Raw genomic sequence first — 13,667 nt, 5'->3', positions numbered from 1 at the left:
TCGACTCGAGCTCGAGTCTGGCTTTTCTTTGGTCGAGTTGATCTCGAGCTCAATTTTCTTAGCTCGCTGAACTCGAGTTCGAACTCGACTCTACATGTTATTAAGTCGAGCTTAACTCGATAAGTCCAAAACTCGATTCGACTTGCCTCGTTTGCAACCCTAATGTGAACTAGTGGCCCTTTTATTTATTTCAGCAGTTAAATTTCTTTAAATTTGTTACCCAATGAAAAAAATTAGAAAATTTCAAGCAACCTTATCATGTTTTTCTTTTTTTCCCCCATATTTTTCTTCATCTTTTTTTTTTTTTTGTGACTACGGTATTGACAATTGTCGAGTCTGTGCAATAATAAATATCTACTCAAATAAAGTATAAATTTTGAATACAGTGGTAAGTAGAGTTGAATCTACATGGATTGGGGATAATTCGTTTCTTTTAGAGTTAAGAATAGGGGGGGTTTTTATAAAAATAACTAATTATCTAAATAAAAACAACTCACGGAAATAAACATGAATTAATCAACAAGAGATACGACTCTAACCAAAGGTGCAACTTTTCAGACACGGTCCATTCCACTGATCATCAATGCAAAGATAACTCCAATGTTTGTCAATAAACAAGTTTTTAACCGCTGATACGATCTGACAACTAGTTTCTCCTTATTGTTTTGATAGCCAATGTACGACCATAACTATTTTTCTAATCCGGAAATGATCCTAGATACGATCATATGATTTAATTTCCTAATTGCATTAAAAATCAGAGAAATCCTGTTATAATTAATAAACACGTTACAAGGGTTTATTATGTTTCCCTGACACAAACCCAATTATGTCAGTTACTACCGGAATCAGAGTAATCAAACAATTACGGATTCATCTACCCCAATTAGCAAGTATATTACGTGAACAATTAAATATTACGTAGCTATTCAATCATACACAATAACCATAGTCACGTAAAGCAGAAAACATGCAAATATCAATGAATGAAAGAAGCAATTAAAATAATTCGATCTCACAAATGTTTAGAACCGCGTCTTCAGGTTGATTTTCGACTAAAAAACAAAATTAGCTACTCTCTATTGAGAGTAACTCACGCAATTCTATTGAAGGAAATTGCATCAACGTTTTTACAAAAGAAGGCAAACAAAGAAGATGACCAGTCGAAGAGAAAAGCCAAGCGGCTCCTTCTAATACTTCAAAGAGTCCCGGTTCTCCCCTCTTAGACTGTTCCCTGGCTTCTGTATCAATCAAATGGGAATCTGGCCTTCTTTTTCTCGTTTCCTAATTGAAGTCTAACTCTTCGGCCGTCCATTAGCCAACCAAAATTAGAATTCTAATTGTGAAAGGAAACTTCCCCATCTAATGCTAATTGTTCCCTAATAAAATATCTAAGAAACATGATAATTTTCTAATCTTCCACCAATATTCCACGTAGAGTCCATCTTGAATTGGAAAATTATTGAAAAATCACATCTTTTATCACTTTTTGTTCCACTTTCCTACAGTTAGCACCAAATACCAAATATAAGTTGAATCCATCAATTAATACAATATTTGGTAAAATAAAAGAGAAAAATAATCACAAAAATGCAACCTATCAGGCATATTGTGGTCAGTGGGCTTTTTTCCTTCAATTATTTTATTGATTACACTTATAATAGACATCTGGTTTTAACATAGCAAAACAAAAGACTTAACATGAATGGGAAGGGCTAGCGTATTTAACTTTAAAGTTCACTGGATAATTTGAACCAGTAATCGGGGCGCATTTGATGTGTGTGCACTTTCTGAAATGTGTGATGCTTTAAGAAATATGAACAATGTGTAAACATGAAAGGAGAAAAAAGTATAAAAGTTTATAAAAAAAAAAAAAAAAGGATTATTCAATTAAAATGAAAACCACGATTATTTATCAATAGTAAAAGGGAGAAGTGCTATAGTAGATATATAGTAGTAGTTTTAGAGTGTCTCAAATATCATCGGATAAATCCGGAGATTTAGATAAACATGAAAAAAATCAAATTAGAGGAACTGCATTAACGTGGAAAAAGAAAGATGCCGTTTTAAGTTTATAATTATAGCTATATTGTAGCCATTTTGCCCTAAATAGTAAGGGTAAAATTGATAATTTAAAAAATAACGTATTTCGTTAACACCAAATTCAGACTCTGTAGTCTGTATGTACTTTAGGAGTTGAGCGGCCTAATCGCCCAATAGTTTGGTGCTTCGCTCGGCGAAGTTGTCACAAATTGGACCGATTTATATATTTGTTAGGTGATGTACGATCATCCAAACGAGAATTCTGTTTGCAGTGATTAATGATTAGATTTTGTAAACATTGGGCTGGCCCAATGATTAGATTTTGTTATATCTCGGATCCAAGGGCTGGCTCTAAATGTGTTTAATGATTAGATTTTGTGATGTTTTTGGACCCAAGGACTCGATGAACAACTTTTCGGCTAGATTTACGAGTTCAAAAAAATTGACTCAAGTTATTTAGTAATTCATGGGTTGAAACTTATAAATTATTCTTTTCTTACCCATATCCAAAATTGGATTTGTATTTACCCCTTCTCAGCACCTCTGATGCCCAATATAACACCCCAAACTCATAGGTCCTCTGAATAACTTTTCAACAAAATCTATAAAATGAAATCGTTAATTCAAATTATTTAAGATATACTGTACCAAAAATCAACCCTTATCGGAGTTTTGTAAGTAGGGCCAAAGACATCAGGACGCCAACATTAATGGAGGACATGTGACATGCAGTTGAACACTTGCGAAATTTTTATAATAAAGAAGAAATTGTAAATCTGAATAATTAGATTCTAGATCTACAACATCTCAAATTTCATAAAGATAAAAATTTAAAAAACCAAAAAACCCATAAGGAAATAAAGCTCTCGCTAGAACAATATAGGAGAGAAGAAATGATGTACTAGGAGAGAAGAATCTCTCGTTAGGAAATTTTAGGAGAAAATTTATTTAAATAAGAGAAACTAAAAACTATAAAGAGTACTTCCTTTCATGGAAAAAGACCAGATTTGGTCTCTCGCCCATGAAAGAGACGAAGAAGATCTTTGATGGAGAAGGGAGAGAAAAGAGTTTTAGAGAGAGAAGTAAGTAAATACTCTATGTTTTAGTTGAAGAGCAGAAAATGCAAGGGAAAGGGAGGTTCACAACTTGGACTGGTTGCGGCCCATTGTCGTGTCATAAACCTTGAGGACGAATCGGGTTCTGGGAATGGACAATTTGGTCTCCAGGATGGTGCCGATGGCCGCAATCAGCTTCCTTTTGACTTCCCTGTTGATTCCACCCATGGATATAATCTCCCCAAGTGCAGCAGGTTCTTTGTTTCCGCCGAAAGATATCGGCACCGAGCCCTTTAGCAGGACCATCACAAACTGCGTTTAAGAAACCAATTTTTTAAGTCATCCCAACGAAATTGAGGCCAAAATAAAATGTTTGTTCCCAAATTGTGCAGTAAATTTACATCCCATGTTGCTCTTGTTTTCTTTTGTAGTAAGCATATCAAGCTGATTAGGGACAGAGTATTACCGACATGGTGGTTCATATGAACATCGCAACTTGCAATGAACAGATTCATAATACTCCTATTACTGAAAATTATTTATTTATTTATTTAAAATGAGGAATCCCGACATGATTTTTCAAGAATTGGACCAGTACTCAATGAAAAGGACCCCTTCAAGTACGACTACCACATCCGGATTTGTTGATTTTCCATGCAACTCAAGAGAAGAGCAGTTATGAGGAACAAACATCACAACTGAATTCAAAGAAATTTCACTTGCGAAATAAAATGGTTTGTCATCATGAGTTTTTCATTTACTCCCTGCTCCCTTCGTTCCAATTATTTAATCATTTTTAGGAATTTAATTTTTTAAAAATAATAATTTAATTGTTATGTTTGTGCTTCTCTTTTTAATTTTATCTCTATAAATGTAAAATTTAGATTTGAATGTTAATATACATATGAAAAATATTATATTGAAAAAAATATACTTTAATATTTTTAACATGACAAAATTTTTAAAACATCTCAAAATGAAAAAAAATATGGCATTTTCAATTGGACGAAAAGAGTATTTATTTATTGCAACGTTGCGCCCACCTACACCATCTTGTCTTCTTCAATCTTAACGGGACAACAAAGTCGCACATTACTCCCCAGTCCCCACCCTTTTTTATTTTCTCCTTTCTGTAACATCAGCTGAATGAGAAACGAGGGAAGCAAATTTGGCTACGTTTATGGACGGGGACGGACTTGCTTTCGGCGTCGCAATCATCCACCAGGGGACTACCGAAACCGTCTGTCAGATTTTCCTACACACCACTATGCCTTTTTCTTTTATTTTTCGTGATTGGAAACGAAAATGATGCCGCACTGGAATCCCTATGGTATTGTCTGGAAAGGACATAGGCAGATTTTTGGTCTGGAAAGTCTTGAAGCAATTTCAACTATCAACTAAAGCCTGAGAAACCCATTATTGTTTTTTTTTTCTTAAACAAAAAAAAAAAGAAACGAAGAAAGGCTATCTCAACAAAAGAAGCGAACCAATCCGGATAAAATTAGAAGCATACAAAATTTTGTTGAAAGAGAAAAAAGAAAACAAAAGCAATTTAGCATGCACGAAGAATATTAAGCTAGGCCAACAAAAATGCATGACCCTTACAAAAATACATATTATTGCTTTGACGCCCACCACAAGAAATTTCCCCACATTTTGGGTACAATTTCTCCATAGCCCCAGGAATTGTACACCCCTGTCTCGATACTTAAGGCCAACCGCAACACGATTAATAGTACTTGATCAATGGGCACAAAAAGTGGTTTAGTTTTTTTTTTCTGTATCGAGGAAAGAGGGTCGAAATTATTATTGTTTAACTTCGTGGTATTGTAATTTGTCGATGACAACACCAAAACTCTTCAGCAAGGACTAATTTTTAAAGTCTAAGTTGAAACTAGAGGTGTTAAAATAGATCATTCAAACGGATTTGGATGGCTCATAATCAGGCAATGATTAGAATTGAATTAATCTGTTTATATTCATTTAATAAATGGATATGAGTATAGTCAATTACTCATTTATTACTCACTTAAAATTCTACTCTTTTTTTTAAAAAAAATTGTTTGCATGTTGTTTGATAAGAAATAACGATATTGTTTCGTTATTAGATTCATAAAATATTCAAATTTATCTATTTAACCACCACCAGAAATTGAGTTTAAATATATGATTATTTGTAAATGGATGAGTCGAGTCAATTTATTACTCACCAATTAAATGGATTCAATTGAGGACTCACTTAGCGAATTTGAGTAAGTTAGTAGTAGACAAGTCATTATATGATTGGATTGTAATTGACACCCCGCTAACTAAAACAAAAGGGAAAACCAATCACGCAACAAATTTCGCAGAACCTTGTAGAACAACCGCACTCATTCTCGTCATCAAAGGATATGGTGGTCTGCTAATATCCCCCTACTAACAACCAACCCCAAAACAGGACAAGAAAATCAAGAATATGGAGAGAAGGATCGCCTAGTTGGTAGAATCGCACTTAAAGCTTTTATGCAAGGAAGGGCAAGCTAGAATATTTTTAAACATATCCCATTACCGACACACAAGGGTCCGGCTCAAGAAAAGGAAAAAAGTAAATAAATGAAAGGTTGGTGTCTGACTCACACAACACAAAACAGGCCAAGTGATTAACAAGTAGAGCAAAGAGGAAGGGAGATTAGCTCTTACAGTTTCGGGTTTTCCGATAATTGCAGCGACAGTTTTGGTGGCTTCAGAAAAGACAGAGTCCAGGTCGACTCCATTTAGGTTGACGTTGGTAGAGATATCAAGGCAAGGCATATTCTTCCTGCTGCTGCTGCTGCGTGTGAGAATGGGAACGGGATGCCTTGGACCTTAAATTTTATGAAGAGTGGATTGGAAGAAATGAAAAAGATACCGCCGTTTCCGACTGTTCTCGCCCCTACTTTATAGTACTGCTTCCTGTACGATTAGTAGTAGAGTTTGATATCTCGATCTGGTGACTGGTCACCTGTTCTTGGGGTAACAATTAATAGCATCCCTCTGTACCCGATTTTCTCCCACCGCTGAAATTGTTTGATTCAGGAAATGTACGTTAGGACAAGGAGAAGAAGCGTTTTTCCCTCGGATTGCGGCTTATGCGGGCGATCAGATTAGTTTCTTCTGGTGCTTCCCACTTGCCAGGGATACTCTTTTAACGTAGTGGCAACCATAAAATCTACTGTAGTAAACTTTTTGTTCTAATCATATGAGACTACTTTTTTATCCTCAACCTCAAGACTCGCACAAAAATTTTGGGATGTCTGAAGCCTTTTTTCCACAAAATTCTGAATCCAAATCAAAGGTTCTTCCACATAATGGGAAGATGGAAAACATAATACTCATCGAAGCCGGCGAGCCACCGACGATCAAACATTATTGATTCCATATTTTTTTTTTTTTTTTGTCGCCATATGAGGTATCTTGATTTATGCCAGATTAATCTCCCTGGCGGTGGTACAGAACCAGCCTCAAAGATGCACCACACGGTAGCTAGGCAAGAATCAAAATGATCATCTCCAGGTAAAGATTCAGAGAACTAACCGGCAAACTACCCACTTGGGGGCATCGATTGCATTATGTATGCCTGCGGCATAATTGGATGCTTGCATAATATTAATGTACAATCTGGAATAGGATCAAGATTCATTGCTCGCAAGTCACAGACAGGACAAACACCATTCGAAAAGTGTCTCGACTTTTCAATTATGTCGGTTATTTAGGGGAAGAACAAATTTTTTGGTAAAGCTAAATTGTATTGCAACTTTTGATCGTACAAAACATTCTTTGCGCCAAATTTTGCACCCTATAATATCTTAGGTAAACTTTTTGATGCCCTTACTTGAAAGTAATTTGAAAAAAAATACAACCTAAAATACTTTTGTGACAACCATACGCACTTGAAAGTAATTTGATTAGTTTTTTTTTTTGGGTTACATTTGGATGTTTTAAAATTTTTGGCCAATTTAATTTTTTGATTGTCCATTTTGAGTGTCGTCGTGTCAACTAAGCCCTTTGATTGTTATTTTTGAGTCTCATCTGTTCTTTTCAACCCGGGTATTATATCAACTAGGAGGTGAACACCGCGCTATGCGCGGTGGGACTTTTCAGCTTGCCCAGAGTGCCGGGACATCTTAGTTGAGATAATATGCTTCGATCCGGAGGTACCATATGAAATCTATTGAAATATATATTTACAAAGTCTTAACTTCAACTAAAAGTAATAGAAAGGACATCAGTTCATAGTTAGCAGGGTTAAAATGCATCATCTTCGAAGATTGGGAACCGCAAATCAGGGAAATTACTCTTAAAATAATAATCCGTCGTCATGATTTTCTGCTAGCTAATGCAGTTATAATTCCACCAGCTATAAGTACCACAGCAGTAACTGAAATGCCAATTCCAATGACACCATCTGCACCATAAAGTTAAACTTTTATTTCATATATTGCCATACTCGAAAAAAAAAAATCCTGAGGATTCAAACTAATATGTTATCACCTTTTGTAATTTGTTCTTTTACTGCCTTCTCAAGGTACAAAGCCTACCTCCAATCAAGTTTAATCTAGCAAACAAAGACAAAACCAATGGGATAAAAGCACCACTCTTGAATACAACCAAAAGTTCTACAGTTTCTTTCTTTTGACAATTAATATTGGTAAAACATGTTAAACTATGAGCAATTTCACTAATGGGAGCAGAGAACTAACCTCCAAACATTTCTATACAAGCTGCAGGCTTCTTGAATGCTCACCACTTCTATAACAACCAACAGTTAGAAGGTAAAGCTTTTCACTCTTTTGCGATGGACTATTGGTCTCAGAGAGAAGTTGCGCATAGCCAATAGATAGATTTTAGTAGTGAGAGGAGTTTGCAATTCATATTTAAATCGAATTTAAACACCAAAACTCTAATTGCAGTTCTCTCCTTCCAACTTTCTAAAAAGGTCATACACTCTCAGAACAGTATTTTTTATAGTATGGCAAAAATTACCATTCTATGCAAATAACAAGTACTACAATTGAATTTATGTAACATTTTGATTCTTCTACTTGTTAAAACCCAGCAAACTCTAACACGTGCAATGACATAATTCCTTCATAGGACATAGCAGATGCTTATGACATGCAGTATTATAAAAAAAAAAAGAAAAAAAAAACTCTTAGTAGCATCATTACTTCTCTGGATAGCAAACATCTATATTCCAGTAGTAATATCTATATTACTTCTCTAGTTTTCACTCTTTTGAAACCTGGTTTGAAGTTTAAAAAAAAAATCCAATAATGATCATGAGATCAGTGCACAGGACAATTTAAAAATTATAACAATCACGTAGATTCACAACTTCCCGAAAACGTGGAATTATAAGAATCACTGATAATGACTAAGTTGAGGGAAAGATTATGTTTGATACTATTAACATGTTCAATTTAAAATGTTTAAGTACGCAGGGAAAAAAAAGGTGCAGATGGTTACAGTTGGCTGTTGTCACTTTGACTCTAATGGCAATGACAATTGTGAAGGGATCATGCTCAGTTGCAATAGGATTATCGTGAGCTTCCTCAAATTGATTCCATATGGTTTAAACCATTGGCTTCATGCTGCAGAAACAAAGAAAAAAAGACTATTGTCTATAAATCTATATAACACGAAGTCACGAATTCTTGTTTTTCTCAAGCATTGATTTACTTTGACAATACCAGAAGGCACAAAACAATGGATCTTAAGAAAGGTAAGCTAAATCAAAACAAATTAACAAGGGGCGAAAATATAAAAACACAACCTAAGAATCCCAACAAAATTTTTAGCCAGCTAGTTGGTATAATAAAAAGAAGCAGCCGCAACACATACTGAATGAAAAGGCAATCTTCACAAAATATTAGAAATTAATAAATAAAATGATAAACGATCACACTTTAAAAATGTTGTTTCTAAATCAGGCTTATTACCAAAGTCCGAATTTACTGCTATCATTTCCATGTTCTATGTTGTGGCGGTATACAATATGACGAAACAATACACTCATGTACTATTCTAACAGCATTCAAACATCATTAAAATTTTGGTTGCCTCTTTTGACAACATACAAAGTGACAAAATAGGTCATTATTATTAATCTTCATCCTGCACCTTTCTAAAGACCAATAATAGCATAAAGATAGCAAAAACTTACAATAAAGTGCTGGGAAAAAATCTGTTAACACAAGGAAAAAAATAGGAAGACAAAACCTTAGATCTGCACTAAACAGACCATTTCCCTTTTTCTTCTTTTGGTTCAGGAAAAACACCCAAATAAAACTCACCTTGAGAAAAAAATTTCCCCAATCATTTTGTACCATACTGCAAATTTTAATAGCTCAACCTGTAACAAACATTTAAAATCCAATAGAAAATAAAGACGCCTATAACAAAAAGAAGAAAACAAATAGTCTATAATTTAAACAGATAACAAAAAACCTAAAACTTAAAATAGCAAACAGTTAAAAACTTAGAAACTTTTAAAGTTACTTTTGTTGCACCATAGGCGAACACATGAAAGAATTTTGAACCACCCTAAGCAAGTGGACAACAACGCAATGCACCACAAGAAAGGACACATAGAATCACATAAGATTTCCATTAATACACAAGAAATCAGAAGAGGAAAAATTACAAAGAATAAATTAGCATTTTTGTAAAGTTCTTGTACTCCCTATAACAACATAACAAACTTTCCAAACAATCTGATATGATAATTACACATCAACCCTAACCAAGCTAGCAGATATAGTAGAATCATTAAAAAAAAACTTTTCTAAAAATGCGACAGAAACACTAAGATAACATGAAGCCACCAATTCTTGTCTTTTGTTAAGAAAACAGGAGGTCAGCAGTTAAATATCTGCATCTTTTGTTATTTTTTGCTGAAAAAATACTATTGTTTTAAATGCAGAAATGCCTTTCAAACTTCATTATATTATTAGAATTGTGCAGAAACCTAATAATGATCTAAGAGGCTTCAAGCAAAGAAATTAAGGGGGGAAAAGGTAATGCATAAAGCAAGAAAATAAGAAATTATGGCACAAAAAGCTTACCTTTTGATGATTTCTCCAACCTAAATAAAAAAAACCACAAAAAAATTGAGCAAATGATGAGATGCGAAATAGGTAAAAATAAAATAAAATCTAAGATTTAGAATTGAGCATGGTAGGGTACCTCAATGTCAGATCAATTGACTTTTTCCTTCTGTGGCAACAGAGACCTGTTGAAAAGAGAGTTTGAGAGAGAGGTACGGGAGGTAAGGACATTGGTGGATGAGAAAATGAAGTCTCATTTGAATCTTATGGGTAGATGAATAACACAGCCTCCATATCCAAACACATCCTTATCTGCTTTCTTAATCTCTCTCATATGATCCGATAAAGGAAGAAAAACGCTAACAAATATACATAAAAATAAACGAATATTCCTGTTTGATCTTGTCAACACAGGCCTCCATATCCAAATTCATCCTTATTTGCTTTCTTAATCTCTCTGATGAGATCTAAACAAGGGAAATAAGACTAACAATATACATAAAAATAAACGAAAAACTCAAAAATTTTAAGAGATCGGATTTTTTTGCTTAGAACATGTGATTTTTTAAATTTCACAAAATAAAGATGCTGAAGATCCAGTTTTTAACTTGTCTGCTTCTTTCCATGTGGCTTTTTTTTTTTGTCTATTTTCTTGCAGGCAAAAAAAGTATCAATACTTACGAAGCAAAAAACTGACGATAAAGATAAATTTCACAAAAAAATAAAAATAAAAATACTTACTGAGAAAAAAAAAATACATGTTCTGATGAAGATGCCGAAGACCTATTTTTTCCCTTATTGCTTCTTGTTTCCACATGGCTTCCTTGTTTTTTTTGTCTTATTTCTTGCAGTAGAAAAGAAAGTCGAGATACTTACCGACCAAAAAACTCACCTGTTGAAATGAAGAAGATAAAGATGGAGAAGATCCAATTTATCTTTCACAGAGAGAGGAGAGAAATAACGTTTAATCAGCAAAATAAACCTTGTAAAAAAAAAGGCACAGAAAAATGCAGCAGCACAATGTAAATTTTATGCAGAGAGAAACAAGAAACAGTTTGAATTTAGAAAATAGAAAGCAAGGAGCTGAGCTAACCAGAGTGCAAGAAACAGCAACAAAGGAAAACGGAAGAAAGGAACTATTATCGCTGACCTCGATGATGATATTGGTCGGTGTGCATATTGTGCAGAGAAATTGCATCAGTCTTCTCATCCATCAAGAAAAGAGGTAACAGCTGTTATTTGGCAGACTGCAATAGTGACGGTAGAAGCAATTTTTACTCAAAGCCCATGGGGACAAGAAAGGATTCACAACAGCACTGGTAATTTTTGGGTACAAGAGTAAGGTCAGAATAGTAAAACCAACAAATTAGCATTGAGCCCAACACCACCACTTGTCATAAATCAAGCTGATCACTCTGACAACAAAGTAGACACGGACCTGGTGACTTTCAAATGGGTTTCTCACATTGGGTAAAAGAATCAACCCTCGATGTAAAAGAAAACAACTTGTTTCAAAGCAAGAGAAAAGAAAAACAGAAAAATGAAGCCAATTCTTCTCTTCAGCTTCAGCATGTGAGATCCCCGTGGCAGACGACCACGCTTGAACCAATCCCATTCAACCACGTCAGCACAACAACCACCATTCTTAACAGATCCGTTCGCGCTTTTACTATATAGGTTGATAAGTGATTGTCAGCTTTGAAAAACTCGTGTAGAAATTGATAGAATTGAAAAGTTCTTTACTTCCTAAAACTTGTAGTAAAAGAAGTCACAAGTGGTTAAGGTGTCTATTTGCGCAACTAATTTTTGTATTTAACAGTAGTAATTACAAATTGTGTTCAATTACAAAAAAAAAAAATTGAAAATTATGATATGCCGATAAAATAATAAAGTTTAATTTTAAAATTTTGGAACGTAGATTTTCATATTCTAAAAGCTCTAATTTATTTTTTCAAACCACGTATATGAAATATGAACACCCTCAACCCTTATTCCCAGCCCCCACCTATTTCTTGCCGTTTCCCTATACCTTTCCCGTTCCCTTTGCCACACTACTCAAATTTTTTTTATTATCAATTTTCATCATCTATTTCTACTATGGGCTATTCTAAAGGGTCATATGACCTAATCTTTTTTCTTTTTGGCACTACCCAACCCCTAACCATAATTCCCAGCCCCACCTATATTTAGACGTCTCTCTGCATCTTTCCCCCTTAGCTTGCCTACTAGGGCCACTTCCCAATTTTATTTCCTTCTCCGCCTCTTGTGTGTTTTGGTCCCTCCCCAGTCATCCATCCAGCACAATTTTCATTACTATCACGTGAAACCTCCTATTAATACATGCAATTCCTCTGACTTTTATAAGCGACTTATGAATTATCTTATGAGTTGCACAATAACTAATTAAAATCTATCACATGAAATCTACTAGTCACACAATTCTTTCTTTCTTTCTTTTGGTTTAATTTTTTTCTCAGTTTTTTATATGTTGTCCTCATTTTATTGGATGGATTGAAGTTTCTTTATTTTTTTTTTACCCAAAATAAGATGGGGTTAATTTTTATTTGCTCAATATGTTTTAAGAAAAAGAAAGAAACCATGAATGACGATTGATTTGATTTTGCCATCCAGTTTATAAATTTCAGCCTTCAAGATTTTTCCTTCTTCTTCTTTTTTCTTTTTCCCTCTTCTGTTTCTCCTGCTCGTGGTGATTTGGTTTGATCTGCTGAATTTCAAAGCTAGACAGAGAGGATAGATGAGCAATCATCGTTTCCTTTACAGAAAGAGTAGATCTTATGTTGTAATAAATGATTTGTTCATGAAGTGGACGCCCGGTTGTCAAAAAAATCATTTGGGACAATTTTATTTCAATTTCACAGAATATTAATCTCATTTGTTCAGAATGTAAACCATTTTCAACAACTTAAAAATATAGAACAAGAATTTGTGATTTCACACATAATATTAAAATTAATTTATAAGACGTAATTTAGATTTTACGTTATTTTTTATGTCAAATCATCGCGGTTAACCTTTCAAGACGGTCGCTACTGTAACCATCCTTGACAGCGTTGTGTAATTCCATTTTGGTGAAATCTCACATCCGTGTGATGGATATAGGAAATAGAGAAGTTTTTGGATCATTATTGTGAAGTGGACAACTTTCTGTTTTCCACCTCATTCTTCGTCTTTCTTAATTATTCTTTTCTCTGAAACTTTTTATCTTCTTTTCCAATGCCTTTTGCCGTAGTAACTCTCTCTGATTCTTGAATTCATCCCGAATCTATTCCAATTTACTAGCTCTTGACAGGAATTTACCTTGTCACCTGCAAGGTTTGTCTCATGTAGGACTGACTACAAATGAGTCAAATCAAATCGAATTTCGATTCAATTTTATTAAGTTTGAATTTGAACTTGAATTTAATGAGTTTTTAATGTAAAATTCGAGCTCTAATTGAACTTTAAATTAGCTTGCTCAAGCTTTTAAAAAAAGTAATTATTT

General features: G+C 34.2%; 1 protein-coding gene and 1 long non-coding RNA gene across 7 annotated transcripts; both read right to left on the bottom strand.

Moving 5' to 3' along the window:
- Nucleotides 1–2,770: 2,770 nt before the first annotated feature.
- Nucleotides 2,771–6,610, bottom strand: LOC113695223 (uncharacterized). Its single transcript, XM_027214241.2, has 2 exons — nt 5,781–6,610; nt 2,771–3,410 (listed from the first exon to the last, which is right to left on the bottom strand). The coding sequence occupies exons 1-2, from the start codon at nt 5,889–5,891 to the stop codon at nt 3,183–3,185; spliced, it is 339 nt and encodes a 112-aa protein (XP_027070042.1). The 5' UTR covers nt 5,892–6,610; the 3' UTR covers nt 2,771–3,182.
- A 637-nt stretch (nt 6,611–7,247) lies between these two features.
- On the bottom strand, nt 7,248–11,675 carry LOC113695811 (uncharacterized). 6 transcript variants are annotated; one of them, XR_011816619.1, is made up of 9 exons: nt 11,259–11,672; nt 10,907–11,100; nt 10,305–10,350; nt 10,184–10,203; nt 9,413–9,471; nt 8,586–8,710; nt 7,820–7,919; nt 7,611–7,674; nt 7,248–7,524 (listed from the first exon to the last, which is right to left on the bottom strand). It is a non-coding gene; the product is annotated as an uncharacterized lncRNA (long non-coding RNA). The 6 variants fall into 6 exon arrangements; XR_011816617.1 differs by having other exon boundaries at nt 10,305–11,147; nt 11,316–11,675; XR_011816616.1 differs by having other exon boundaries at nt 10,305–11,147; nt 11,259–11,674.
- Nucleotides 11,676–13,667: the final 1,992 nt, after the last annotated feature.

Source organism: Coffea arabica, chromosome 6e (assembly GCF_036785885.1).
Source record: "Coffea arabica cultivar ET-39 chromosome 6e, Coffea Arabica ET-39 HiFi, whole genome shotgun sequence".
Taxonomy (NCBI): domain Eukaryota; kingdom Viridiplantae; phylum Streptophyta; class Magnoliopsida; order Gentianales; family Rubiaceae; genus Coffea; species Coffea arabica.
Note: the sequence above shows the minus strand (reverse complement) of the source record. Positions and strands in the feature narration are given on the sequence as shown.